Consider the following 24,607-nt stretch of genomic DNA (forward strand, 5'->3'; position numbering starts at 1 on the left):
GTGCGGCGGCGGCCCCAAGATGGTGGACGCAGTGCGGCGGCGGCCCCTCCCCCCGTTTTCTGAGGAAGGTCCCGGCCACTGGGGAGCCCGGCAGCGCCCGCCGCCCTTGGGTGGCGGGCTGAGGGCAGCCGATGGGAGCCCCCGCCAGGCTTCTCCACCCCCACTTCGGACAGGTCGGATGGTCCTCCGGGCACTCCGTGCACGCAGCGGGCAGGCCATTCCAGGGAAGGGTCGATCCCCCCAGCCTGCCTCTCCCCGGTGGCGCATCGCTCCGGCTCCGCCGAGGGGCCGCTGCTGGGCTCCTTCCGTCCGGCCCCTGACACCCCTCCACGCTCCGGCAGCCGAGGCTCAGGTGGGTGGGGGGGCGCTGATGGGGGAGGGGCCTCCCAGCCAGAGGCCTCGGAGCCGCCCTTCCTTGTGGGGGCGTCCCCTGTGGGGGTCTGGGCCGAAGGAAGGTTCCCTGGGGGCGGGGGGGGGGGGGGCAGCGAAGCCCAGGGCCCGGCTTCCAATGGCGCCTCCCGGCCAGCCGGCTTCCTGGGCTGCGGCTCCTGCTTAGGGCCCTCGGTTTCCTCAGCTCTAAAGGGGAAGGCCTGGGCCAGACGGCCTCCGGGATCCTCGTGCTGAGGGGAGAGCAGTGAGCGGCTCCCCCGTGAAGGGGGCCCCTTCCCCAAGCCTTCCCTTAGGGAGGCCAGAAGCCGGACTTTCCAGCCTCCTGGCCTTTGCCTCTGCTTCTCTGCCAGAGCCCCACTCCTCCTCCGTTTCTGGCGGCCCCTGGGTGGGAGCTCCTGAAGGGCAGGGGCTGCAGCCCAGGGCCCCGGCCCCAGCCCTCCAGGTCCTCCAGCCCACCCTGGGAAAGGCCAGGCCTCCCGGACGTTGCCCTCCCTTTCTCGGCCAGTCCCGTGCAGCAGAGCAGAGCGGGGAGGGCCGGCAGCGGGCCGACTCAGCCAGCTGGGGGGGAGGCCAGACGGCCCCCCTGCAGGCCCCCGAGCCTCCGAGCGGTCGCAGAAGGGCGAGGAGGAAGCCGCCGTGCCAGCTCTTCCGGGCTTCTGTCCTGGCGCTCCAGGCTTGGGGTCGCTGAGATCAGGGAAGCAGGCTCCGTGTGCAGCCCGGAAAGCAACCAAGAGATTCTCAGCGACTTGGAATAAGCTTCCAGGGAGGGAGAACCCGCTCTGTACGGCCAGGAAGCAGCCCTCCGAGCGTGTTCTTCGAGACCGAGGGGAGGAAGGAGCGCCTGCCACCCACCCGAGACCCAGCCTGTGCAAAGGCACGGCGATGGGAGATGTGAGGAGGCCCAGAGCCTGGCAACGTTGCCCAGAGGGGTGTGCTGAGGAGTGGGCATTCCAGCTTAGAGCCACGGCCAGCCTCGGGGCACCTCGGGCATTGCGCGGCACAGAGCAGGGATGGAGTGGAGAAGGGAGAGCCTGGAGACAGGATGGGCCCTGGCAAGCCACAGAGGTGGCTGGGAGGGAAAGAAGGGCCCCGGGAAGATGGCCCCAACCAGACTGGGCACTGGTGGTGAGCCCGAGGCCGCCCGGCCGGTCTGCGCCTTCCCAGGGCCACCAGGAGGCCCACTTTGCGAAGGCCCAACGGGACAGCAAGAAGGAAGGCTCAGAAACAGCAAGTGTGGCCATTGGCTGGTAACTCAGAGAAGTGGCCAAAGCTGGTGCCAGCGCCGTCGCCCCCAAGAAACTGGGCAGAGCAGAGAGCGGGGCACGGCCTGAGGGGCGCAGCAGGGGGGTCCAGCTGGCCCCGGGAAGGGGTCCGAAGCGAGGCAGAGATACACGGCCAGAGCTGGAGAGAGCCAGTAAGCACCACTGGGGTTGGGGCCCGGACCCAGGGCCCAGCCAGCGGGATGCTTGGGCTGGAGCCTGGGCCGCCTGAGGCCAGACGGAGAGGCTCGGGCTTGTCCTCAGAGAAGGGGGGCTGCTAGGCGCTCCTCCCCCTCAGAGGGAGACCCCTGGCGGGGGCGCCCTCACCTCCCTCGGCGGCTGGCACAGGGACACAATCGCTCTAGAAAACAAGCTAATTCCGGGAAGGCCGAACAAGGACAAATCAATAGCAAAGGCCTGGCGCCATGCGCGTGGAGACCATTGCTGAGCCCGTCTCTCTAGGAAGTGGGTCAGGGCCGAGCTCCCTTTGCCCACCCTCTCCTGGCTCTGGGGGGCTGGGCCCCAAGGCCAAGGACACTTGGGGAGACAAGATGCTGACCTGGGCCTGGCCCGCCTCCCTCTGGATCCGCTTCCCCCGCCTGGGTCACGGGAGGCCAGTGCCAGCCAGCCAAGAAAGAGTCGGCCTGGATCGGAGTGGCAGGAGAGGGATCTGGGTGACCAGCCTGGCAGGCCATGAATGGAGCAGGAGCTGGGAGGGCAGGCTCTGGGCTTGGGGTCACCGAGCTCTCCTGCCACGTTCTAGGAGGCCCTCGGAGGGCCTGCGGCTCAGAAGCCCCCATTAGTGTGCTTCCCTCACTAATTATCAGCCACCATAGTTTTCAGGAAAGGGCCACTACGGTGGTACAATGACAACAGCTGGGACTCCCCAAACCGAGGAGGCCCTGCTCTCCCTCACGTGCAGAGTGAGTGTGGAGGGATGAGGAAGGACAAGGATGAGCCCAGAGACTCGGGGATGAGGGGGCACAGTGACAAATCCAAATCTCTTTGGGGCTCTCATCTGTGTGGACTTAACACCAAAGGCTCCATTTGTCCTGGACATGTAAGCTTGGTAACAGCCTCGCAATAGTCTGGGCGCACTTTCTGGCTCCTCCAGGCCGAAAGGGGAAGAACTCATCACACAGCTTGGGCCATGGTCCTCCCAAATGACCGATCCCTGGGCCAGGCATTGCTGGAATATTGCCATTCAGCTGTCAGCCTTCCTTGGGCAGTGTTGCCTCCCAAGTCTACGTTGGGGGCTGTTTTCATATTGTATTTTATCGTTATTGTCATGCCAAATGCACTTCCCTGTGGGTCGCTGTGAGAGCGGGACTCTTGCAGAACCCAACCCCCAGTTAAACCCTCAGGGGGCTGACGATCCCTGGATGGGGAGAGCCCTTCCTGCTTGTTCCAGGTCATTGCTGAGAGGAGCCAAGTCTTCACAGGTGATCGTCGTACAATATTGCTGTTCCTGCAGCACTTTCCAGCTCTGTCTGAGATCATCTTGCTTATTTCTTCGGGCACGACAGCATTCCAGAACCATCATGTACACAATCCCCAAACGATGGACTTTCCCATTGTTTCCAATTCTTTGCCATTATAAAAAGAACTGTTGTGTAGAAATATTGTTGCCCAAGTAGGCCCTTTCCCCTCTTTTATTCTCTTTGGGATACGTGCCCAGTCTTGGCAGGACCGCATCAGAGGGCAGGCACTCATTTAAAGTCCTTCGGGCATAACTCCAAATTGCCATCCAGAATGGTTGGATCCATGCTCAATGCCACCAACAATGCATTGGTGCCCCAATCTTGTCACGTCTCCAACTTTTATCACTTTCCTTGACTATCATATTGGCCAAGCTGATAAGTGTGGGGTGGCACCTCAGAGTTGTTTGAATTTGGATTTCTCTAACCTACAATGATTTAGAACCTTTTTTCATATGATTATTCATGGCTTTGATTTCTTCATCTAGAACTGCCTATTCACGTTCTTTGCTCATTTATCCATTGAGTTAGGGCCATGATGGCAAACCTATGACACACGTGTCAGCACTGACACATGTAGCCATTTTCGATGACTCACAGCCACATGTGGGCTGAGCATGCCTCAGGGCTGGGCTGCCCAGGGCCCTGTGCCCACAGCCAAGTCCATGCCCCGGTCCGGCCTGGAGGGCTGATCTATGTGTTGGTCGTGGGGGAGGGGTCAAGCAGTGGGCGACTGGGATGTGTGGGGCTTCTGCAGGGGCAGGAAAGAGGAGTGCTCTCGGAAGGAGCACGGCAGGGAGGTTGGCAGGCTACAGCCTCTGCTCTCAGGGGGCAGGACAGGGCAGGGCACGGCTCCAGCCCACGCGCAACAGAAGAGTGCCTGGAAGTGATTACCAGACATTTTTAGCACCCTGAAAAATATAGCAATGGCTTTACTCACAATTTTTCCCTCTACATACTTTTGTGAGACCTTATTCTCAGCATTAAATAATATCAAAACCAACAAAAGAAACAGATTGACAGATGAAGTTAGTAGTGCTTGCTTGGGCTTGAAGTATACAAAATACCAACCTTCAATTGAAGATTTAGCCAATGAAATTCAGCAACAAAAAAGTCACCGATAAGCAGGTTAGTTAAAGAATTCCCCCTCCCCCTCCCTTGTCGTAGTTCATGGCACCCCATACAAGTTAAATAATATCAAGACAAAAGAAACCTACTGACCGATGGACAAAGAAGTCACTGGGCAGGTAAGTGAAATGATTCGTTTGTGGTTTGTTCAATAGTTATATATTACAATTATACAGTTTTGTTGTTTAAACTATGAATATCGTGAAATTATGGTTTTTTTCTTGATGTAGCACACCAGCTGAGTTTATGCTCGTTTTTTTGGCAAATTTTGACATACCCAGCTCAAAAGGCTGCCTATCAGTGGATTAGGGTTACAGTTAGGCTTGGTCTTCTAAGTACCCCCTAAACCTAACTCTAATCCTAACCCTAACCTTAACCCTAACCCAAAATAATCCTAACCTTAACCTTAACCCTTAAACCTAACCTTAACCCTAACTCTAAATAACCCTAACCTTAACCCTAACCCTAACCTTAACCCTTAACCCTAACCTTAACCCTAATCCTAACCCTAACTCTAACCTGTGACAAGGAAATCACTTTAAAAGACTGATATATATTAATTTAAGGTTGCCAAGGAATTCAGCTATGTAATTCCTAAATGAAAACTCAAGTCAGCCGTCAGCCTTTTATAGAGTTTAATTACAAACAGGAGGAAGAAAGGAATTAGAGAGAGAGAGAGAGAGAGAGAGAGAGAGAGAGAGAGAGAGAGAAAGGGGAGAGAAGGGAATAGGGCTTAAATACCCCCTCTGTTTAGGCTGGGCCAAAAGGCCCAAGCCCTTAGATAGCTGAGGCAAAGAAAGGAGATCAGTCCCTATTACTCACGTGACCAAAATGGAGAAACAGTCTCCGGGGCCTCCACCTCCAGCTTCCTTCAGAGCAAGCTTCTCAGAGCACCTCTCCAACCACTCAGAGCCAAAACTCTCCCACCCAACCTTCAGTCCTCAGACCCCTCTATCTTTTAGGAAACCATCCAAGTTCCCTCCCCTCAGTTCTCACATCTACCAATCACTGTCCATGTCTTCCCTGTGCCAATAGTGGCTGTAGCTTAACCCAGGACCGCCCAGAGGTCTGTGGCTTTGCACATGTCTGTTGAAGGTCATATTCTCAAATAATTAAATCTTGATCCTTTGCTACAGCCCTTCCTAAATCCTGTTACCCTGAGTAGGGTAGAGATTGGAATAATTAAATTTTGATCTATGCTGCAGCCCTTCCTAAATCCTGTTAGGACTGAGTAGGGTGGAGATTGTCGTTTCCAAGACCTGGTTCTGTCATTCCAAGTATCTCTATTGTATCAATTCTAAAATCAATCATGACTCAAAGAACTTCCTGTTCTATGCTTAGCATAGGTCAAAGCCCTTTCCATTGTTCAGCAAAAGGTTTCTGTCCTAAAGTAGTCTTAAGAAGGGAGGAGGAGGAACCTCCCATGCCAATGGGGTTCACATTCCAATAGAGTTCCCACTATCAATAGGAAATTTTTCAAGTATGAAATTTCCCAATGGTGAAATTTCCAACATTTATAAGTCTAAGAAATTTTAAGGTTTACAAACCCTAACCCTAACTACCCCCTAAACTTAACTCTAACCCTAACCCTAAATAACCCCAACCTTAACCTTAACCCTAACCTTAACCCTAACCCTAAGTACCCCCTAAACCTAACTCTAACCCTAACCTTAACCCTAAATAACCCTAACCTTAACCCTAACTCTAAATAACCCTAACCCATACCCATACCCATACCCATAATGCCTATAATTGCTGAGGCTGTCACAGGGGTTTTCTCTTAGCCGGCCGGCCTCTTAGTGGAGTTTCTCTTTCTGCGTCTTGTGGCTGGCCTTTGTGGAAATCTAGGGAGATGCTGCGGATCCCTGTGGTTTTTTTTTGGACATTGTCTCTGCCGGAAATAACACAGAGCTAGGAAAAACGGAGCCTTTCATGAGGGAGGGAGAGTGAGCTCCAGGGGTGGGTGGGCCCACCCCCGGGGGGATCACCGCTGGGAAGACGCCAGGACTGGGGGATCTTCCATGCCCTCTGCAGAACTGGGCACAGGCAAACTGCAAGCAGCCCACAAAGAGGTCCACAACAGCCACAACAGCCAGCCACAACAACTCTAAAGGGTCAGACCAGGAGAGGGACCTTCAATACAATGGGAGGAGCCTCCAAAGGCCAGTCCCACCCACACCAGGGGCCCCTAACAGCTCCAACCAGTGAGCCTGGCACCTGTGACTCTCAAAGGTGGGGCAAAATGGAGGTGTCCGGATTTCATGCTGCCACTATCGGCTGCAAAGGGGGAGCCTTTCCTTTCCTCCGTGCCCACTCCAGTCCCTTCTCCTATAGTTACAGCTCGCAATATTCACTAGTAGTGGTGATCTGACCCTGTGTATTGACTGATTTGGGGCGTGGCTGGCCGGCTTCACAGCTCCACCAACGATGTATGACTGTGGCTGTTTTGGCTGTTTTCCCATAACCTCTCGAGGTTTACATGTGCATTTCTCCCAGGCCTGCCTCTTGAATGTCATTGTTTGCCCACGGGACTGAGAGAGGGGTCTCCCCATGGGCACAGGCATGAGGCCGAGGGATAGGAGGGACCCCTGGGAAGGCTCCTAGGCCTTTGCCGGTCCAGAAAGGGGCTTCCTCAGTATTGAGGGTGCCAAGCACAGTGGGAACTGCCAGGAGGCTCTGGGTCCCTGCTGCTGGGACCCCAGAGGGGATGGGGCATTGTCTGCTCTGACCTCCCTGGCCTGTGATCCAGGGACCAAGGCAGGGCAGGGCTGGGGTCAGGGAGGGCCCTGGGGGCAGCTGTCCTAGGGGGACAGCCTCAGGGGCCCTTGCTGGGGAGGGAACCCTAGAGGAGGTGGGCTGGGAGAAGCTGCTGCCTTACCTTCCTCTCTAGGGTCACTGAATGGGGCTCTGGTGAGTCTGGGAGGGGGGCAGACCAGAGCCCCTCCCAGAGGCCTTCCAGGTGGCTCATCCCGGCCCATTCCCTTCCATCCGGACCCCCCAAGTGGCGGCTCTCCTCTGTGGGGTGGGGCCAGTGGAGGGGGTGCTCCCTGCTCCCAGGACGCTCATGGGGCGGGGCCTCCCAAGGGAGGGTCCCGGTCCCAAGGGGCCGGGAAGGGCTGCGTGTCTCTCACGACTCTCTGGCCAGGCCCAGCTGCCCAAGCTCTGGCCCGGCCCTGTGGCGCTCTAGAACATTCTGTGTCCAGAAAGGCCTGGCCCAGGGATTTTGGTTCCCAGGGGCCAGGGAGGCCCCAGGATGGGGGAGGGGCAAACTAGCCTGACCCCCTCCCCCCACCGGGCCTCCTTGGTACTTTGTATCAGTTCGGGATGGAGGGCTGCTTGTGCGCCTGCGCACTGAGTGCCCCACGGCCAGACGGACAGCTGCGGCCTCGCCTCCGTCAGGTCACGTGGGGAGAGGAGGCGGGGCGCGGGGGGCCGCACGGGCGCGCGCACAGACACCTCCGGGAGGGGGGAGGGAGGGGAGGGGCCCGACCACGTGACCCGCAGTGACGCATCTCCCTCCAACGGCCTCGCGGCCCCGGGGCAGGAGGCGCGCGCCCGAGGGGCAGTGGCGGGGCGGGCGCGCGCATCGGGAGCGCGCCATGCCACGTGATGTCGCCTTCGGCCAATGGGGGGTACGGAATTCGCGGGGGGGAAGCGCGTCCCCGAGTGGCGGCGGGAGCGCAGAGAGCAAGAGAGCGCGGCCGAGCAGCCCCGGACCCGAGCTAGCGAGTGAGAGAGGGAGTGAGACCCCCGGCCCCCAGCGAGCCATGTCTGAGGAGAAGCCCAAGGTGCGAGGGGGGATGGGCGCGGGGGACCCTCTGCGGGCCGGGCATGGCGGGGAGGAGGCCCTGGGCCTGAGGCCTGCCCTCAGCCGCAGCCCGCCTCCGCCTCTGCCAGCCCGCAGCCTGCAGTGCCCCCCCCTTCCCGCCCGGCCCCTCCTCCTGGCCCCCATGCCCCTCCCTGTCAGCATCGCTCCCCCGTCCTCTATCATCCCTCTCCTCATCCTTCCTCCCTCCCCCTCCTCCTTCCCTGTCATCCCTCCCCTCCCCCTCGCCCGCCCCTCCCCCTCCATCCTCCGTCTCCTTCCTCCTGCCCCTCCCTCTCGGGTCCTTCCCTGCCCTCTCGGCTTTTCCTCCTCCCCCTCTCTGTGCCTGGGAGCCTGGAGCCCCCTGGAGGCTCCCCTCGGGGTGGGGGCAGCGCCGCCACCTCCTGCTGGCATCCCTCCAGGGGATGGGCTTTGGGGCAGGGTCCAGCCCCGGGCTGGCTGGGCCAGTGTAGACGGGGCTTTGTGGGAGGGAGGCCGGCCCTGTCTGGGCAGGGGTCTTTGAGGCTTATGGGTGCCCGCCGCTGCCCTCGTGGCCCGGAAGGGGCCGCCGGGCTGCTTGACCTCAGGGAGCGGGGGGGGGGGGGGGGGGGGGGGGGGGGCTGACGCCCGGTGCCCGCTGCCAGCGCTTTGTTTGCATTTCCTCAGCCCCCCAGGGGTGGCGGGTGGCCGGGGGGCCCCCAGCCCCCCCCCCCCCCCCCCGAGCCTCGCGGCTTTGTCCTGGACGCCCCCAGCTGTACCTCGTGGCACCCTTCTCGGCCAGCGGCCCTGTGGCCTCCGGCTGGTCTTTGTGCCTCGAGGATGCTCGGTCGGGGACGGGCCTGGGACTTGCACCCATTTTGCAGACGTGAAGACCCGGAGGCCAGAGCTGGTCCCTTGGCCGTGCTGGGCCTCGAGGCCGCTTGGTCCTTCCCCTGTGGCTGAGCTCCTGCCAGATGGGCCCTTCTGGGGCTCCATTGCTGGTGGCCGCAGGGTGGGAGGACCTGGCTTCCATTCCTGCCCCCCAGCAGTGGGGACCGGCCATCCCTGTGGCACAGCTGGGCTCCGCCGAGCCCCTCCCTTGGCATTTCTCCCTCTGCTTTGCCTTCCGTCTCAGGGCTGTGGGGGGTGGAGTCAGGGGGACTCCTGGGGGGGCCGGGGCCCTCTTCATGCCCCCGAGCTCTGGGGCCCTCTCCTCTGGCGGTCAGGCCAGGTAAGTGACTTGTCCAGGGTCACCCAGCTAGGCTGGGTCTGAGGCCAGGACCTCCTGCCTCCCCCAGATGGCAGAGCGCCCGGGGTGCCAAGGTGGGGGATGAACCTCCTTTCAGCCCTTGGGTACCCCTGGGGGGGGCCTGGGCGAGGTGAGGCGCCCCACTTCGGGCTGGTCCAGGGCACCCGAGAGATTTGAAGCCGTGCAGAGCCCCTCCCTCTGGGATGGGGGAAGCCCGCGGGCCGGTGGCTGGGCGTGGGCGTGGGGAGGGCCGGACGGAGGCCTTCTGTGCTTTGGTGCAGGAAGGAGTGAAGACGGAGAATGACCACATCAACCTGAAGGTGGCGGGCCAGGACGGCTCGGTGGTGCAGTTCAAGATCAAGCGGCACACGCCGCTCAACAAGCTCATGAAGGCCTACTGCGAGCGGCAGGTGCGCGGGCGGGCGGGCGGGGCGCGGGGGCGGGGCAAGGGGCGACCCGCGCCGCCCCTCACCGGCCGCTTTGCGCCCGCAGGGCTTGTCCATGAGACAGATCCGCTTCCGGTTCGATGGACAGCCGATCAACGAGACCGACACCCCCGCACAGGTAGGCGCCCCGAGGCCCAAGGGCCCCGGAAGGGGGAGGCCGCTTGTGGGGCCACTGACCAACCGGCTGTCTCTTCTCTCCCCGCGCTGCGGCCGGCCCGGGCAGCTGGAGATGGAGGACGAAGACACCATCGACGTGTTCCAGCAGCAGACCGGGGGCGCGTGTTAGGCGGGGCCGCCCCTCCCCCAGCCCCCGGCCCGGCCTCTCCTCTCTGACTCCCCCGGCGGCCCCCGGCTTTGGGCCCGTGTGGAATGTTCTCTTTGTCGAAGTAAAAGCTCCTGCTTGTCTGTCCTCGCACCTCCTCCTTCTGGCCCCGCCCCGCCTGCCCCGCCCCGCCCCGCCTGCCCCGCCCCGCCCCGCCTGCCCCGCCCCGCCCCGCCTGTGCTGCTCCCCGACTGCCTCGTCTAATCATGTAAATACTCCAGTCCAGTTCCCGCCAGCAGGGGGCGGGGCCCTGTCAGCTTAATCAGGATTGTGTGCGCTGATCCGCCGCGGGGCGGGAGACTCCCTCCCTCTCCGGAGCCCCAGGACCAGGGACTCCCCGCAGGTGGCCCCCGCCCCGCCCCCGCCCCCTCCCGCCCGTCTGTGGGACCAAGATGGGCCCGCCGTGCGGGGAAGCGGCCTCCTGGGCCCTTCTCGATCCCGAGGCGCCCCCGCTTGCGTGAGCCTGCCTGCCGAGGAGGCCGACCCGTTCCTGTGGCGTTTCAGTGTCTGTGGGCTGGGGTGGGAGCCCTCATTTGTACGTCCTCGTCGTCCTTTACTACTGTACACAGTAAATCTAGTTTGGTACTCTGGCTCTTGGCTTGTGTCTAGCTGCGCCGCCCCTGAATAAGAGCCGCAAGTCCACCGGCCATTGGGGGCCCCACGGACATGCGCAGAGCCCTGGGGCCCACTGCTGTAGACCTCGTGCCACGTGGCCACTAAGCCCATTCCCTCTCCGTACTGTGGGCTGCGGGCGCTCGAAGGGAGCCCCACAGGGCGTCTCTGGGCCGTAGCCCTGGTGACAGCAGTCGCTGGCGCCCCGCCCAGTCCTGCCTGCCGGGCTCCGCCCCTCCTGGTGACGCGGCCGCCGGAGCCCCTGAGAACTCCCTTGTCACTTGGGCTGGACTGGCTTTACTTAATGGACTCATGCAGTTTTACAACTGCGAGACTATTGTGGATTTGGGACAAGACAAAAGCCGCAATACAGATGTAAAGCTCGGGGGGCTTAGTGAATCATTGATTTGCTTGGACATGAGCACGATAAGAGGCCTGCCAGGCTCCGCCTCTCTTCCCCATGGCCATCGCTTCCTTCCGGCTCCGCTGAGGTGCTGCGCATGCGCCCGAGGAGGTACTGCCCGCGTCGGCATGACGCAATGACGCAAATCCGGAAGAGCTCGGTCAGGGAACGCGTCCACCCGGAAGTGGTCAGCGGGCGGCGGGGCCGGCGGGGCCGGCAGCGGCGGCGGCGGCGTTGTTGAAGGAGGCGGCGGCGGCGGCGGTGGTGGTGCCAGGATGGCGGGAACAGCGCTAAAGCGGCTCATGGCCGAGTACAAGCGTGAGTGCAGCAGGGCCGGGAAATGGGGACCGGGGACAGTGCGCCTGCGCGAGCGGTCACGCCACGCCACTTGTACAGCTTTGAAGAGGTTCTGCGGCAGAGGGGCCGAGGACGCGTCTACATCTGCCTCGCGGTCTCTCAGGGTCTACTTTGCCCTTTTCTTCAAATGAGGAAGCCTTGACGGGGAGATGGCCACCGGCTGTCCCTGGGCTCACTTTGAGGGGGGGCAGCGAAGGGCGGAGCCTTGGGCCGGCCCTCTCCCTTCCCGGCTGGGGGACGGATAGATGAGACCCCCCCTACTTCAGAGGGCCGTGGGAGCAGCGCAGCGGGGGCCCGACCGAGGTGCCCCCCGCCAGTCCTGCGCTCTGCCCGGGGTCCCTTAGCGAAGGGCTCACGGGCTGTGTCCTTGGGGAGCCTCTGCTTTAGTCTCAGCGGCCCCCCTTCCCACCCGGCCTGTACCCCAAGTCACAATGGGGTCCGGAGCTGGGCCTCGGGGAGGGGGCAGGGGAGCGATGCCCACACCAGGCTGGGGCAGCCGGGTGGAGTGCCTGCTCCCTGGATCCAGGAGACCCCCGGGCTGGCGGCTGGCGGCTGGCGGCTGGCCCCTCTGTGGGACCTGCCTTCCAGCCCGGGGTTCCCGCTCTGCCGCTCTCCCCATTCACTCCCTGCAGCTGTGCCAAGTGTCCCTTTGGTTGACATCCCCGTGCCCGACCCCCCCAGGGCCAGGCAAGCGGGTTTCTGTGGGCAGCACCCTAAGCATTCCCCAGCCCTCGTCCCCCAGAGCCAGTGTGTCCGCAGGCTCCGAGCCCAGCCTGCCCCGCTGGGCCCTCTGGGCCGCTCGCCCTTGGGAGGAGCCTGGAGCTGGCATTTCATCGGGCGGCATCACGGGCGCCCTGCTGGCTCCTGGCCTCGCTTGGCGGGCACGGACAGGCAGCGTGCCCTCTGGTCTGCCCAGCAAGGCCGGTGCCCGGTTGGGCAGGAGGGCTTGCGTCTTTCCCCAAAGCCTGGCAGGGGGCGGCAGGGGAATGAGGAAGCCAGACCCCTCCTCCAGCCCAGAGGACCCTTGTAGCCGGGTGCCTGTCCCAGGAGGGCCAGCTCGAGGCCCTGAAGGCCGGGGCAGCTCCCAGAGGAGTCCTCGGTAGGGAAAAGGAAGAGCTGGAGCCGCCGTCCCCGGCGGTGCAGCCTCTGGCTCTGGGAAGCCCCTTCCCGCCCGCCTCACCTGCTCGGCACAGGCTCCAGCCCCGGCACAGCTGCTCGGCCTCTTCTTGAAGTTCCTGCCCTGCTCTCGCCGGCTGGCCGTCCTGCCCCACCCTGAATTCTGGCCGGAAGCCCCTCCAGCCGCGCCGCAGCCTCCCTCTCTCCAAACCCACCTCCAGCAGCCTCTTGTTCCTTGGGCAGCCCTCCGAGGACCCAGCAGGGCCCCGGCCGACCAGAAGGACCACGGGGAGCTCCCGAGGGCGGGCGTCTCGGAGCGTCCCCTGGGGACGGTGGGGGTGTTCCAGTTCTGGGGAGCCCCTTCCCTTCTGCCCTGGTGCTGGGGGACCCGCGAGCCCTGAGGAAGGACCCCCCAGGACTGCTGCCCTTTAACTCGAGGGCCCCCGGTGTGGCCCCTGGCCCCAACACCAAGTGTCCCCTGGGGAGACGGGGAGCGCAGATGGGGAGAAGGGAGTCAGGGAGGTTGGGAGGAGCACGCTTTTCCTGCTGTGGGAGGGGGCAGCCCTGAGGAGCAGCGGGGGCTTCTGGGAAAGGCTGAGAGATGGGGGGGGAGGCTGGCCAGTTGGTCACCCACCCAGGTGGCATATGAAAGCCCTGAGGGTGGAAGGTTCTGGGGGGTGGTTTTCCGTCCATTCCGTCCAGTGAGGGCAGCCCCCCCCCCCCCCCCCCCCCCCCCCCCCGGGAGTGCCTGTTCTGGGCCCATCGAGGAGGGAAGCAGGGCCAAAGTGGGCCTTTGCCCAGACCATTGTTGGCTGGGCTGCGGGGCTCTTCGGTGCCTGGCCGGTAGGTGGTGCTGTTGGATCGGTCTTGGCTCCAGCCCAGGCTCCGGGATTCCGCCTGGCATCTGTGACTTCTGCCCTCCTTTGCCCGCGTGGCACCGCCCACCCGAGGCCCAGGGGGACTCCAGCCAGAGCCAGGGTGGGCCGTGTGGCCTTCGGGCCTCCGTCTTCCTGAGCCTCCTGCCCCTCCCCTCTTCTCCCGGCTCGGCCCCCCTCGTGGGGACTCCCCGACCCAGACTAGAAATGGCACCTCGGGCGCAGAAGCTTCCCGCTGAGACCCGGGAGGGGGTCGAAGGGCACGAGCCGCCGCCCTTCCTCCCTGGCTTTGGAGGAGCCTCCTGGCCTGGCTCGCGGGCCAGATCTCGCCCCGGGGAGGCTCCAAGAGCGTGGACTCCGGGAGAACAGCTGGGAGTCCCTGACCCGGTCTGGGGGGGCGGCCTTTCGGGGTCCCCGGGGCCTCTGCCGGGAAGGGGGGAGGGGGCCGTTGTGGGTCCCAACTGAGCTCAGTCGGCCTTTGCCATGGCTGGGAGGCTTTTTGTGAAGGGGGGCGTTCGAGGGCAGGAAGGAGGGAGGCCGCCAGGGGGCGGCGGGGGGCCCTCGGTGCGGCCAGGATCAGGGCGGCCTTTGGCTTCTTTCTCTCCAACCTGGCCCTGTGCCTGCCTCAGCCCATCCCCCACCCCAGGAGCCGGACTTTGTGCCGCTGCCACCCCCCCCCCCCCCCCCCCCCCCCCCGGCTGTGGTGCCTCCCTGCCTCGCTCCCTTTCCCAGGCACACTCTGCATCTCTATGGGCCTGAGTGCGGATTCCGGCTCTCGAGCTCTGGGCCAGTGCAGGCTCCCTGCTGGGAATGGGGGGGGGGGCTGAAAGAGGACAGCTTGGGAAGGGAAGGAGCCCAGCCCCGGGAGCTGTCCAGAATGGGCACAGGCTGGGCCTGGGGCAGTGCTTGCCCTGTCTGTTCTCAGGCTCAGCTCGCGTTCAGTTCCCGGGACTGGGAAAGAGCCGGGGCTCCGGGCTCCGGGCTCCACGTTCCACGCTCCGGGCTCCGGGCTCCACGCTCCGGGCTCTGGGCTTTGGGCTCCGGGCTCCGGGCTCCGGGCTCCACGTTCCACGCTCCGGGCTCCGGGCTCCGGGCTCTGGGCTCTGGGCTCCGGGCTCCGGGCTTTGGGCTCCGGGCTCCGGGCTCTGGGCTCCGGGCTTTGGGCTCCGGGCTCCGGGCTCCACGTTCCACGCTCCGGGCTCCGGGCTCCGGGCTTTGGGCTCTGGGCTCCGGGCTCCGGGCTCCACGTTCCATGCTCCGGGCTCCGGGCTCCGGGCTCTGGGCTCTGCGCTCTGGGCCTTCTCTTGCTGCCCCGTTCTGGAACCTGGGCCGTCCGGGTTCTTGTCTGTGCGGCTGCCTTCTCTGGCACCTGGACTCCAGGGTCCGCGCCCCGCAGGAAGGCCTCTCTGGTGGCCAAAGGCGAGCCGTGCCCGGGAGATTCCAGAGGTCCCTGGCCGGAAGGCGGCCTCCGCTGCCTTCCCTTTAGAGTGGGGCTGACGAAGGCAGCGGCGCCCGTGGAGCCCGTTGTGGGGGGCCCGCTTGGAGCGGCCGGCAGGGAGTTGCCGTCCCGGGACCCCGGGCGAGGCCCCCCTCCGGGCGGTCCCTTCAGCCCTCCCCGGCTCAGGCTCTTCTCTCGAGGGCGCCGCGTGCTCCCCGCAGGCCCGAGGGGCCCCTTGGCTCCCTCGCCCTCCTCGGGCCCTCGGCGGACGCGGCGCCCCTTTTCCCCAGCTCGCTGGTGACTGTGTCTCCCCTTTGCCTTTGTAGAGCTGACGCTGAACCCGCCGGAGGGGATCGTGGCAGGTAAGGCCTGGGGCGCCGGGCTGGGCCCACAAGGGACGACTGGCTCGGCTCGGCGCGCTCCAACCTGGCTGTCTGTCGCTCCTTTTCTTTCAGGCCCGATGAACGAAGAGAACTTTTTTGAATGGGAAGCCTTGATCATGTGAGTTAGACGCGCCTCCGGGCTTACCGAGTGGCTTCCCGGCTGGATGGGGGGACGACGGGGGGCAGCTGCCGCCCGGGCCCGGACGCCCGGGACGTGGCTGTGGGCTTCAGGGGGGGTTCGCCGCGCGGCAGGCCAGAAACGCCAGGCCCCGCGGGTGAGCTCCAAGGGAGGCCGGCCGGCCCGACGTGGCCCTCTCTGCGTCCTCCCCGCTCCCTCCCCCTCGCCCGGCTCCCTCGGTGAGCCTCCCCCCTCGGGCCTGTCCCGGCAGGCCTCAGCGAGCCCCGACCGCGGCCCGCGGCCACCTTGTGCTGCCGGCCCCCGTCCGTCCTCCTCTCCCCCCGGCTCGTGTGCCGCAGCCCCCTCCCCAGCTTGCTCCGTGCTCGGCGAAGCTCCCCTGCGGCCCGTCTCCTTGCCCGGACGAGCTCGGGCCTGCTCGGTCCCTCCCCGTCGCCTCGCAGTGTGCGCGGCCTCCCTGCACCCTCCCGTCCCGGCCGAGCGCCCTGCGGGCCCTGGGCCTCCCCGGCGCCACCCTCTCCGTGGCCCAGGCTGGCCGTCTCATGGAGCTCCAGCCCCTCCCATGGGGGGGGGGCGGCAGGGCAGGCTTTTCCCGGCCTCGAGGGCTGCCCTAGTGGGGCCTCAGAGGACTCGGGGTCCGGGCCGACGCCCCCAGCCTCAGAGGCGCCGCCTGCCCGGGGCCTAGGAAGGGGACGCTTCTTTGCGCCTCCTCGAGCCCCGAAGCTAAGCCTGTTTTGTTCCGGGGGCGCCGGGGGGTGGCCGAGCCGAGCCCAGAGGAAGCGTCTGTCTGCCTAGGCTCCTCCGCCGTGCGCTGGGCTCCTGAGAGCTTCCCCCAGGGCTGCCGTGTTGCCAGGAGAACCCCGAGGGGCAGCGGAGGGGGCTTCCGGCCTGGGCGACCTTTGACCCCCGGCCCGTGTGACGCTCACCGAGCTTTTCCTCTCTCGGCCAGCGAGGGCGCCCCAGAGGGCGGCCGGCTCCACACGTGGCTGTGGGGGAGCGCCTGGGAGGGGCCGTCCAGTAGCGCGTCGCCATTCTTGGGGCGCCGCTGGGGCGCCCCCTCATCCGCCACGACCTTGGGCACCCCTTAGGTTGCAGTAAGAGCGGCTGGGAGTGGCAGGAGGGCCCGCAGGCATTGCTGGCTAAAGGGGCGCCCTCTGGGCGGCGCTCAGGGCATTTCCCACAGGCTGCGGGTCGGGCGCCCCCGTCTTGGCTCGGTTCCGAGGCCTTTGTCGGAAGCCTCGCTGGAGACCTTCTGCAGGCTCGTTCTCCGTCCTCTCTGGCCCGACGCCTCCCCTCCCCCACTCCACGCGCGCTGGACTGGGACGCCCCTGCGCCTCCCGGCGTCCCGCCGCGCTTGTCTGGCGAGCGCGCGTCCCGAAGCTTCGCGTGTTCCAGCCGCCGCGTGCCCGTTGTGGCTTGGTGAGGTGCTGGGCCGCCTTCCCGCGCATCCCCTTAACCTCGCGGTCTCCCAAGTGGACCCTGTGGCGAGTCCGTCGGCCCTTGGCTTCGGGGGCTGCCCCGTGCCCGAGCTCACCCCCTGTGCCCGCCGTGCCAGGCTTTGCCCGCTCAGGCCGTGCTCCCCCCAGCTTGCCCCTTCGTCCAGGGCCCCTCAGGGCGTTGCTCCGCTCTTTTTCTCTGCCGTTTCGCCGTTTCCGTGGCCCCCCGTTTGGGAAGGGGGGCGTCACCCAGGCTTTTCCCTGCCCCAGCCCTGGCTCCTCCGTCCCCCCGGCTCATCTCACGGCAGAGCGGCCTGGTCTTCCCCAGATCCCTGGCCTCGGGGCGCCCGAGGTGAGTGACGCGCCCAGGGGCACCCAGCCAGGAAGGGCCTCCCCGCCTTTTAGATGGAGACAGTTTGAGCTCCCTTTTCTTGGGTTTTCACGGAAGCGACTCCCTCGAGGTTCTGCTGCTCGGCAGTGGCTGAGGGCCCCCCCCCCCCCCCCCCCCGACACAGGGCCGAGGAAGGCGCAGCGTGAACCCGGTAATCACAAGCCTGCCCGAAGCGTCCTTCGCCCTTGATGTCTGGGCCACGTTGTGGGCGTGGAATTCCCCTTCTTCAGGGCCGCCCAGTCTGTGGCTTTGGGCCCCTTCCAGGTCCTTTCCCATTAAGCAGCCGTTTGCCAGCGCACTTAGAGCTGGGAATTACCCGTCCTGGCGGCACCGGGCTCCCCCCCCCCGCGGCACCGCCCCCCCCCCCCGCAGCACCGGGCTCCCCCCCCCCTGCGGCACCGCCCCCCCCCCGTGGCACCGGGCCCCCCCCCCGCAGCACTGGGCTCCCCCCCCCCGCGGCACCGCGCCCCCCCCCCCCCCCTGTGGCACCGGGCCCCCCCCCCCCCGCAGCACCGGGCTCCCCCCCAACCCCCCCAACCCCCCCCCCCCCCGTCTTCCTGTCCGTCCTCTCGGATGCGGAGCGAGCGGCTCCAACTGCCCAGCAGATGGTGGGTGCCCAGCAGCAGAGGGCGCCGCGGGTGCAGCACCTCTGGGGGCCTCGGCTCCCCTTTGGGGGTCTGGAGGAGCGGCCGAGCCTCGCCGCCCTGTCCTTCACGCGCCTTCCAGGCCATCCGCAGGCCTTTGGTGGCCGCCCTGCGGCCGGCCCGCAGCCGATCGGTGCCTCCGTCCTGGAGCCCGCCTGGGCCCTCCGGCCTCCTGTCCCAAGGAGCCACTGGGAGGGCAGCCGTGGGCGGAGCTTGCGCGCCAGCCTCTGGGGGCCGGACGTTCTCCTGCCCCTGCGGGGGCCTTTGGCCGTCTGTGGCCATCCCTGGAAAGGCCTTCCGGGCCGCCCTCCTAAGGGCCCAGCCTCCCCCCCTCCCCGCCACCTCCCCGAGTGTATTTCGTGCTGGTCTCCCCGAGGGCGGCTGAAGGAGCTCGCTCGGAGCTCGGCCCGAGCTCGCTCCCGCTAGGACCCCACAGGTGAGGCGCTTCCCCTCCGGGTGGTGGGGGGGCCTCTAAGGGTCCCTCCACCTTCTCCTCCTCCAGGGTCCTCTCGGGGGTGAAGGTCTGGGCGGAGTCAGGGGGATGCGCGGGGGGAGGGCCGAGCCCGAACGGATGGGGAGTCCGGAGCGGGCTGAGGCCGCTCGGGCCAGTGTCCGTGGCCGGTGGATGCGTCTGGAAGGCCTCAGGCCCTTGGGGCCGGCCCCGGGGCGAGGCGGGGGGCTGCGGGCTGGCCGGGGCTCCTTTGGTGGCGCCAGGTGCCTCCCGGGGCCCGCACCGTCGACCCAGCAACGTGGCACGTATTTCTGCGGGCGGGGGATCGCGAGCCAGGCTAGAGCAGGGCTGCCGTGGCCTTGGCGATGGGGAAGAAGCCACTGTTTGCCCACACGAAGGCCTGCTATGATATGGGCGCCCCCCCCCCCCCCCCCACTGCCCAGACGAGGCGATCGCCTGCCGCGGCTCCTTGGGAGCAGCTTCCCTGCTTGCCCTGGCCAGGGGAAGGGGCCTCGGCTCCTAGATCCCCGGAGTGTCCTTGGGGGGCCCACGGCCGGCCCCAGAGACGCCCCGTCCATCCGGAGACCTCAGGAGAGAGCGCGGAGGCTTGGTCGGGTCGTGCCCAGCGGGACGGCCGACAGTCCTTTCAGTCGCCACGTCCGGCCTCGTGTCCGGCCGCCCCCAGCCCCAAGAACTGGCCAGCGGAGAGGCCCCTGAGGAAGCCAGTGGCGGCCTTTGCTCTGCACTCAGACTCCTCCTTGGCCGAGAAGGCTCTGTGGACTCGCCTTGGAGCCGCGCCGCCAGGCGCCCCAGGCTGCCCGGAGCGGTGGGAGTGGGCGTCTGAGCAGCGGGGATTCGGGGCGCCCTCGATGTCCGGGTCGGAGAACCGCCTGCCCACAGCTTCGGCCGTTGGCCGTTCCCTGCCATCTGTCGGAGACCCTTCCTCGCTGGCAGAGGCGTTTGCCCTGCCTTTGTCTTCCTCGTAACCTTGCTTGCGTTGCTTTTGTTTGGGCCGAAGCTTCTCCGTGCAGCGTGGCCCAAGGGTCCCTTTCGCCCCTCTGCCCGGCTGCGTCAGGTCGGCCGTGCACGCTGCTCTCTGGCCGGCCCCCTTGGTTTCCAGCTCTGCCTCGTCTGCTCTGAGCTCCATCTTGGGCTCTGACTGGGGCCCTTGACCACGGGGTGCCGCGTTCCCAGCCCGTTCCGTTCCTTAGCGAGGACCCGCTTGGACGATTCCCGTGGAGACCTGCTGTGGAGGCCGCCTTCCTTCACGGCCTTGTCCTCCTCATTCCCCTCGTAGTCCTGAATTTTGTGGGAGTCGTTTCTCCAGCTCGGTGATTCGCTTTGGTGTGCTTTGACACCGAATGAGAAAGTTGATTCAGGCAGAATCATTGGCTCGGCCTACCCGCGAGCAGTGAGTGTTTTTCCGTGTGTTTACTTTATTGGTGTGACAAGTGTTGTGTAATTGTGTTCATCTAGTTCCTGGGTTTGCTTCAGGAGCTCGTCCCCCTCCCCACAGAATGCCGCTTTGGTATTTTACATTGTCTTCAGCTATTTTGAACGGAATTTCTCTTTCTGTCTCTTTCTGCTGTACTTTGTTGGTGGTAAAGAGAAATGCTGAGGATGTCTGTGGTTTATTTTCTACCCTGCAACTTCGCTCAAGTGTTTTAGTTGATTCTCTCTATGATGCCGAATCTGCAAAGAGGGATGTTTGTTTCCTCATCACCTCCTTGAATTCCTTCTATTTCTTTTTCTGCTCTTAGGACCACAGTGAACATTTCTAGCGCAATATGAACCAGGAGTGGTGATAACGGGCATCCTTGGGTCACCCCGATCTTACTGGGAAGGCTTAGCCCCGTTACAGAGGATGCTTGCTGCTGGTTTTAGGTAGTTGCCATTTATCACTTTAAGGGAAGTTCTCCTTATCCAGTGTTCTCAAATGTTTTTATGAGGAATGGGTGTTGTATGTTGCCGGGAGCTTTTCCTATGTCTGTGGAGATAATTAAATGGTTCTTGTTGGTTTTGTTAATGCCGTGGCCCGTTGGGCTCGTAGTTGTACTGCATCCCTAGTATAAACTCCAGCTGGGCATGATGTAAGATCCTTGCCAAAATTGTGTTTATGATCCTTGCATCAGTGTTCAGTTGGGGAGACGGGCTTATAGTTTTCTTTTTCTGTTTTAGCCCTTCCTGGTTTAGGTATCAACACCATACTTGTGTCACAAAAGAATTCAGAGTTCTCGTCTCCAGCTGTGGTTCCCAATCCACGAGCCACCTGGCTTGCTTGATAGTGTAATCCCAAGTGTCCGATTCAGTGCCTGGCTCTGAGTGAGCTCTCACCAACATTTATTAAGCACCTTCTGTGTGCAAGGATAGGAAGCCTTGTCCTCAGGTTCTTTACATTTTCCTGGGGTTGGGTGGAGGTGGGAAAGCATTAGGTGAACTTGGAGAGCCCCACCAACTCAGGGGATCAGGGAGGGCTTCCTGGAGGCCACCATGACCTGTGAGCTGAAATGTGATATTTTAACCCTTTTAGTAGGCGCTTTCTGAATGCCTGCTGTTGGGCAAAAAGGAGAGGAGAGAGGAAAGTTCCTTCTTGGTTGGAGGGATGCCCTAGGCTGTGTGAAGGCAGAGTCTGGTCTGGTGTCTGCCTTTGGTGGTTGTCTTTTACCTTGAGGTCGCGTGGAACTCCTTGGACCCGTCCTCTCCAGGAAGAAGGCTGTGGCAGCCCAACGGAGGACAGGGGAGGCTGTGGGAGAGGCCATAAGGGGATGGAGTGGCGAGGTGTGTGGCAGTGCCTGGAGGCCAGCGGAGAGCCTGCTCATGGGGGGAGGGGGCTTCCTTTCCTCTGGCGCCCCCCAGCAGGGTTCCCACAGAGCCTTGATGTGAGACTGTTGGGTCTGGGGAGAGACGCCCCGAGTGCCTGAGCGCCGTCCCTGGGCTCAGCTCAGTCCTCTTCTGCAGGGGCCCAGAAGACACCTGTTTTGAGTTTGGGGTTTTTCCTGCCATTCTGAGCTTTCCCCTGGACTATCCGCTGAGCCCCCCAAAGATGAGGTTCACCTGTGAGATGTTCCACCCAAACAGTAAGTGATGGGCCGTTTGGGTGGGCCTGGGGGTGCAGGAAGAGTTAGATTGGGGTTCTGTCTGGTCTGGGTGGCATTGGGACTCCGGGCCCCTTGCTCCAGGCTCTGGTCCCCCTTCAAGCCCTGATCCCTGGGGCTGGAACCTTGGTTTGGGCCAGAATTGTCGCTTCTTCTCTCTGGAGAGAGGGGGCCCCCGCCCCGAAACCCTTGTCGTTTCTTTCTAAAGTCCCTCAGTCTCCCCCGGCCCCCGAGAAGGCACCTCAGGAAATGGGAATCTGAGTGAAGTCACCCAGAACGTTGGGGGAGGTACGGAGAGCCCCCTATAGCCTGGGGGGCTCACCCAGGAGGGGGAGCCAGCGGCGAGCTCCTGGGCCCTGGGGGGCGTCTTCCTACCCATGAGCCTCTTGGTTCTCCTGGCCACAGAGAACACCCATGACAGCCCTGCTAGTGTGCCCGTGTGCGTGTTCCTGGTGCTCGCCCTCGGGCCGTGTCCCTGCTTCCGTCCGGCATTCTCGGGGTGCTCGGGGGTGCCCGGGACCGAGCCGGGGGCTCCCCAGAGTAGACGAAGGCGTGAAGGCGGGAGGTGGTGGCCGAGCAGGCCGGGGAAACGGCCCGGGCCCTCTGGGGCCTGACGTGGCCCTGCGGCGCTCCGCCCGCAGTTTACCCCGACGGCAGGGTCTGCATCTCCATCCTGCACGCGCCCGGAGACGACCCCATGGGCTACGAGAGCAGCGCCGAGCGCTGGAGCCCCGTGCAGAGCGTCGAGAAGATCCTCCTGTCCGTCGTCAGCATGTTGGCAGGTAGGCGCGGGGGGCCCGGGGGGGCCGGGCAGAGGCCCCCCCCGCTGCTCGGGGAGAGAGCTTTGGAAAGGGCCCCCCGGACTGCCGAGGCAGGCCAAGCCTTGGGCCCCGGCGGGGGACTGGAGCCGCTCCCCGCTCTCTGAGCCGTCCTCTCCTTTTCCTGCAGAGCCCAATGACGAGAGCGGCGCCAACGTCGACGCTTCCAAAATGTGGCGGGATGACCGAGAACAGTTTTATCGAATCGCCAAGCAGACTGTTCAGAAGTCCCTCGGGCTGTAGGGCCCCTCTCTCCGCTCTCCCCCTCCCCCCTCCCCCATCGTCCCAGGGCTGCGGCCCCCCCAGAACTGCCGGCTGGGGGCCGGGGCCCAGCCAGAGGAGCCAGAGCAGCCCGCGTCCCTCTCCTTCCTCCTTGCGCGCTCCTTTCCGTAGATGGACGGACGGACGGCCGGCGGCTTCCTCACGGAGCCTTCTCCCTCCTGACCACCTGCAGATTCCTCACAAAGAGCCGGCCACCTGGGCCCTGACCTTCTTGGGACTGGTGGGACGCCAGGCCTTCCCGCTCTCTTGGAGTCAGCGCGATGAGGCTCGGGAGCCCGCAGGAGGGGCTGGACGCCAGAGTGGCTTCCCAGTCACTTGGCGTGTTACACACATGTGCCACGTGGGGGACGTGTATTCTGCCGTCAGATTCTGTCCTGACAATTTGACAAATATATGTTTTCTTATCACCCAGCGGCGTGAGCTTTCGCGGTGTAGATGACCGTCCGGTCCAGGTTCTTGGCCCTCTTCACACTGTGGGGCGACACCGGGTGGGGCGCAGCGGCCAGATAGGAAGCGCCGGGAGAATCTGCGCCACAGACTGGCGGCGGCGGGGCGGCTGTCCCCGAAGAGTCAGGTTCCCGCTGCAGGGGACGGCGCCGTCCTGGAGCTGCCGGGGCTGGGCTGAGGCTCGCCCAGAGGCGGCCCGGGCCGCCGGGGGCCTCCGCGCGCCCAGCCCCGGCGTGACTGCCCCGTGGGGCTCTCTGGACACTTTCAGGTCTGCAGCCCGGCTCAGAGCTGAGCTTCCAAGCAATAACAGGGTCGGCGCCTGCGGGGCAGCTCCCGGGGCCGCCGACCCGATTCCAAGAGCCGTTTCTATTTTTGAAATACGAGAAATAAAGGGTGTGTCTGAGCGCTTCGGACAGAGATTTCCTTGACCTTATTTTGGTTTTCCCTTCGGCGTCGAAGCCGACGGCCCTTCCCTCCCCCTCCCCCTTTGAGGGGGCTCCTGCGGAGACCCCGCGCCCTTGTTGCCAGGAGGGAGTTTCTTGGGTTTGGAGTGGAAGACTGTGCTGGGGATGGGGAAGTGGCTAGACCAGAGCCCGCCAGTGAGGCTGCCAGTGTCTGGGCCCCAGAGCTCAGAGGCCAGGCCGGAGGAGCAGGGAGGAGGAAGGCCAGTCTGGGTGGGTTGAGGCGGCTGACGGGATCCCAGGATGACTTTGGGCGTTCGTTTGTGTTTGTTTTGGGCCCCAGCCCCATGCAGCCCCCTTATTTGGTGGCTTTGTTAAGAATAAAGTTCGATGTTGACCCTCTGTGTCGGCGCCCACGTGTCTCCTATTCTTGCACGATCCTCCAGGAGGGGGCCCTCTGCAGCCGACCAAGGGCCACTCTACCCTAACCGTTCAGGACTCGAGAGCCCCCGTGGGCACGCTCCTCGGCTGGAGGCTTGGAGACGCCTCACAACGTGCGCCTGGCCTTGAGACGGACAGAAGGACGCTGCCGCCGGAGACGGCGCGCCGGCTGTGATGGAGTGTGTCAAAAGCAAGAGCAGGTGGCCTGGCAGGGACTGCAGAGGGTCCGAGGTGAGTGGGATCCTGCCCGGGGGGCTGGCCTAGGCGTCCCCCAAAGAGCTTGGCGAAAAGCAAGTGCTCGATGCCTTGTTTGTTCTGGTTAGGAAAAGAAATGGGTTTGAAGGGAAAGAATGAGTTCTGCTTCGGACACGTTGAGACCAGAGAGGCAGCGAGGGCCAGTGAGCCTTCCTCCAGCCTCCACTCTGGGACACAAACAAAAAGATACGAATTTGCCCTCGGGCAGCTTCCGGTCCCACGTGGAAGCCCCTGCAAAGATGGCAGAGAAAGGGGTGGGGGCTGGGTACAGGGCCCAGCTGCGAGGAGGGGCAATGAAGGGCCAGGAGAGGAGAGATCTGGAGGAAACAGCCAGGGAGCCCTTGCTGTCCTGACGAGATTTGGGGGCGACGGGTTTGCCAGAGGACGAGCTCAAAGGTCTGGGGGGCAGGGAGGGAGGAGGGAGAGTGGGCATGGGAGGATGGAGGCCCAGGGAGAGGAGGAAGGGGTGGCCTAGAGCCCTGGGGGAAGATGGTGGGGGCCATCCTCCTGAATGGTGCCATTCGCGCGTCCCCTGGTCCACCCGCCCTGCCCCAGTGTTGGGAGCTGGTG

At 64.2% G+C, this 24,607-nt stretch overlaps 2 protein-coding genes across 5 annotated transcripts; both read left to right on the forward strand.

Moving 5' to 3' along the window:
- On the forward strand, positions 1 to 10,646 carry SUMO3 (small ubiquitin like modifier 3). Of its 2 annotated transcripts, none has more exons than XM_016429750.2 (4): positions 1 to 352; positions 9,570 to 9,698; positions 9,781 to 9,852; positions 9,958 to 10,646. In XM_016429750.2, the coding sequence occupies exons 1-4, from the start codon at positions 20 to 22 to the stop codon at positions 10,018 to 10,020; spliced, it is 597 nt and encodes a 198-aa protein (XP_016285236.2). In that variant the 5' UTR covers positions 1 to 19; the 3' UTR covers positions 10,021 to 10,646. The 2 variants fall into 2 exon arrangements, with proteins under 2 accessions (XP_016285236.2, XP_056670565.1); XM_056814587.1 differs by lacking the exon at positions 1 to 352 and adding an exon at positions 7,741 to 8,043.
- Positions 10,647 to 10,931: 285 nt separating this feature from the next.
- On the forward strand, positions 10,932 to 23,743 carry UBE2G2 (ubiquitin conjugating enzyme E2 G2). Of its 3 annotated transcripts, XM_001363653.4 has the most exons (6): positions 11,184 to 11,389; positions 15,184 to 15,219; positions 15,313 to 15,358; positions 21,257 to 21,375; positions 22,035 to 22,175; positions 22,342 to 23,743. In XM_001363653.4, exons 1-6 carry the CDS (start codon positions 11,347 to 11,349, stop codon positions 22,452 to 22,454), a joined length of 498 nt encoding a protein of 165 aa, XP_001363690.1. In that variant the 5' UTR covers positions 11,184 to 11,346; the 3' UTR covers positions 22,455 to 23,743. The 3 variants fall into 3 exon arrangements, with proteins under 3 accessions (XP_056670567.1, XP_007486190.1, XP_001363690.1); XM_056814589.1 differs by lacking the exons at positions 22,035 to 22,175; positions 22,342 to 23,743 and adding an exon at positions 20,829 to 21,076 and having other exon boundaries at positions 10,932 to 11,389; XM_007486128.3 differs by lacking the exons at positions 22,035 to 22,175; positions 22,342 to 23,743 and adding an exon at positions 21,799 to 22,028 and having other exon boundaries at positions 10,961 to 11,389.
- The last annotated feature ends 864 nt before the right edge of the window (positions 23,744 to 24,607 follow it).

Source organism: Monodelphis domestica, chromosome 2, assembly GCF_027887165.1.
Source record: "Monodelphis domestica isolate mMonDom1 chromosome 2, mMonDom1.pri, whole genome shotgun sequence".
In the NCBI taxonomy this organism is placed as follows: domain Eukaryota; kingdom Metazoa; phylum Chordata; class Mammalia; order Didelphimorphia; family Didelphidae; genus Monodelphis; species Monodelphis domestica.

Excerpts from the sequence above, each read along its gene's own strand:
- SUMO3 (XM_016429750.2), top strand. The coding sequence starts at position 20 with ATGGTGGACGCAGTGCGGCGGCGGCCCCTCCCCCCGTTTTCTGAGGAA. Across the intron at positions 353-9,569 it reads CTCCGGCAGCCGAGGCTCAG|GAAGGAGTGAAGACGGAGAA; the intron begins GTGGGTGGGGGG and ends GCTTTGGTGCAG. Across the intron at positions 9,699-9,780 it reads AGGCCTACTGCGAGCGGCAG|GGCTTGTCCATGAGACAGAT; the intron begins GTGCGCGGGCGG and ends TTGCGCCCGCAG.
- UBE2G2 (XM_001363653.4), top strand. The coding sequence starts at position 11,347 with ATGGCGGGAACAGCGCTAAAGCGGCTCATGGCCGAGTACAAGC. Across the intron at positions 11,390-15,183 it reads GCTCATGGCCGAGTACAAGC|AGCTGACGCTGAACCCGCCG; the intron begins GTGAGTGCAGCA and ends TTGCCTTTGTAG. Across the intron at positions 22,176-22,341 it reads CGTCGTCAGCATGTTGGCAG|AGCCCAATGACGAGAGCGGC; the intron begins GTAGGCGCGGGG and ends CTTTTCCTGCAG.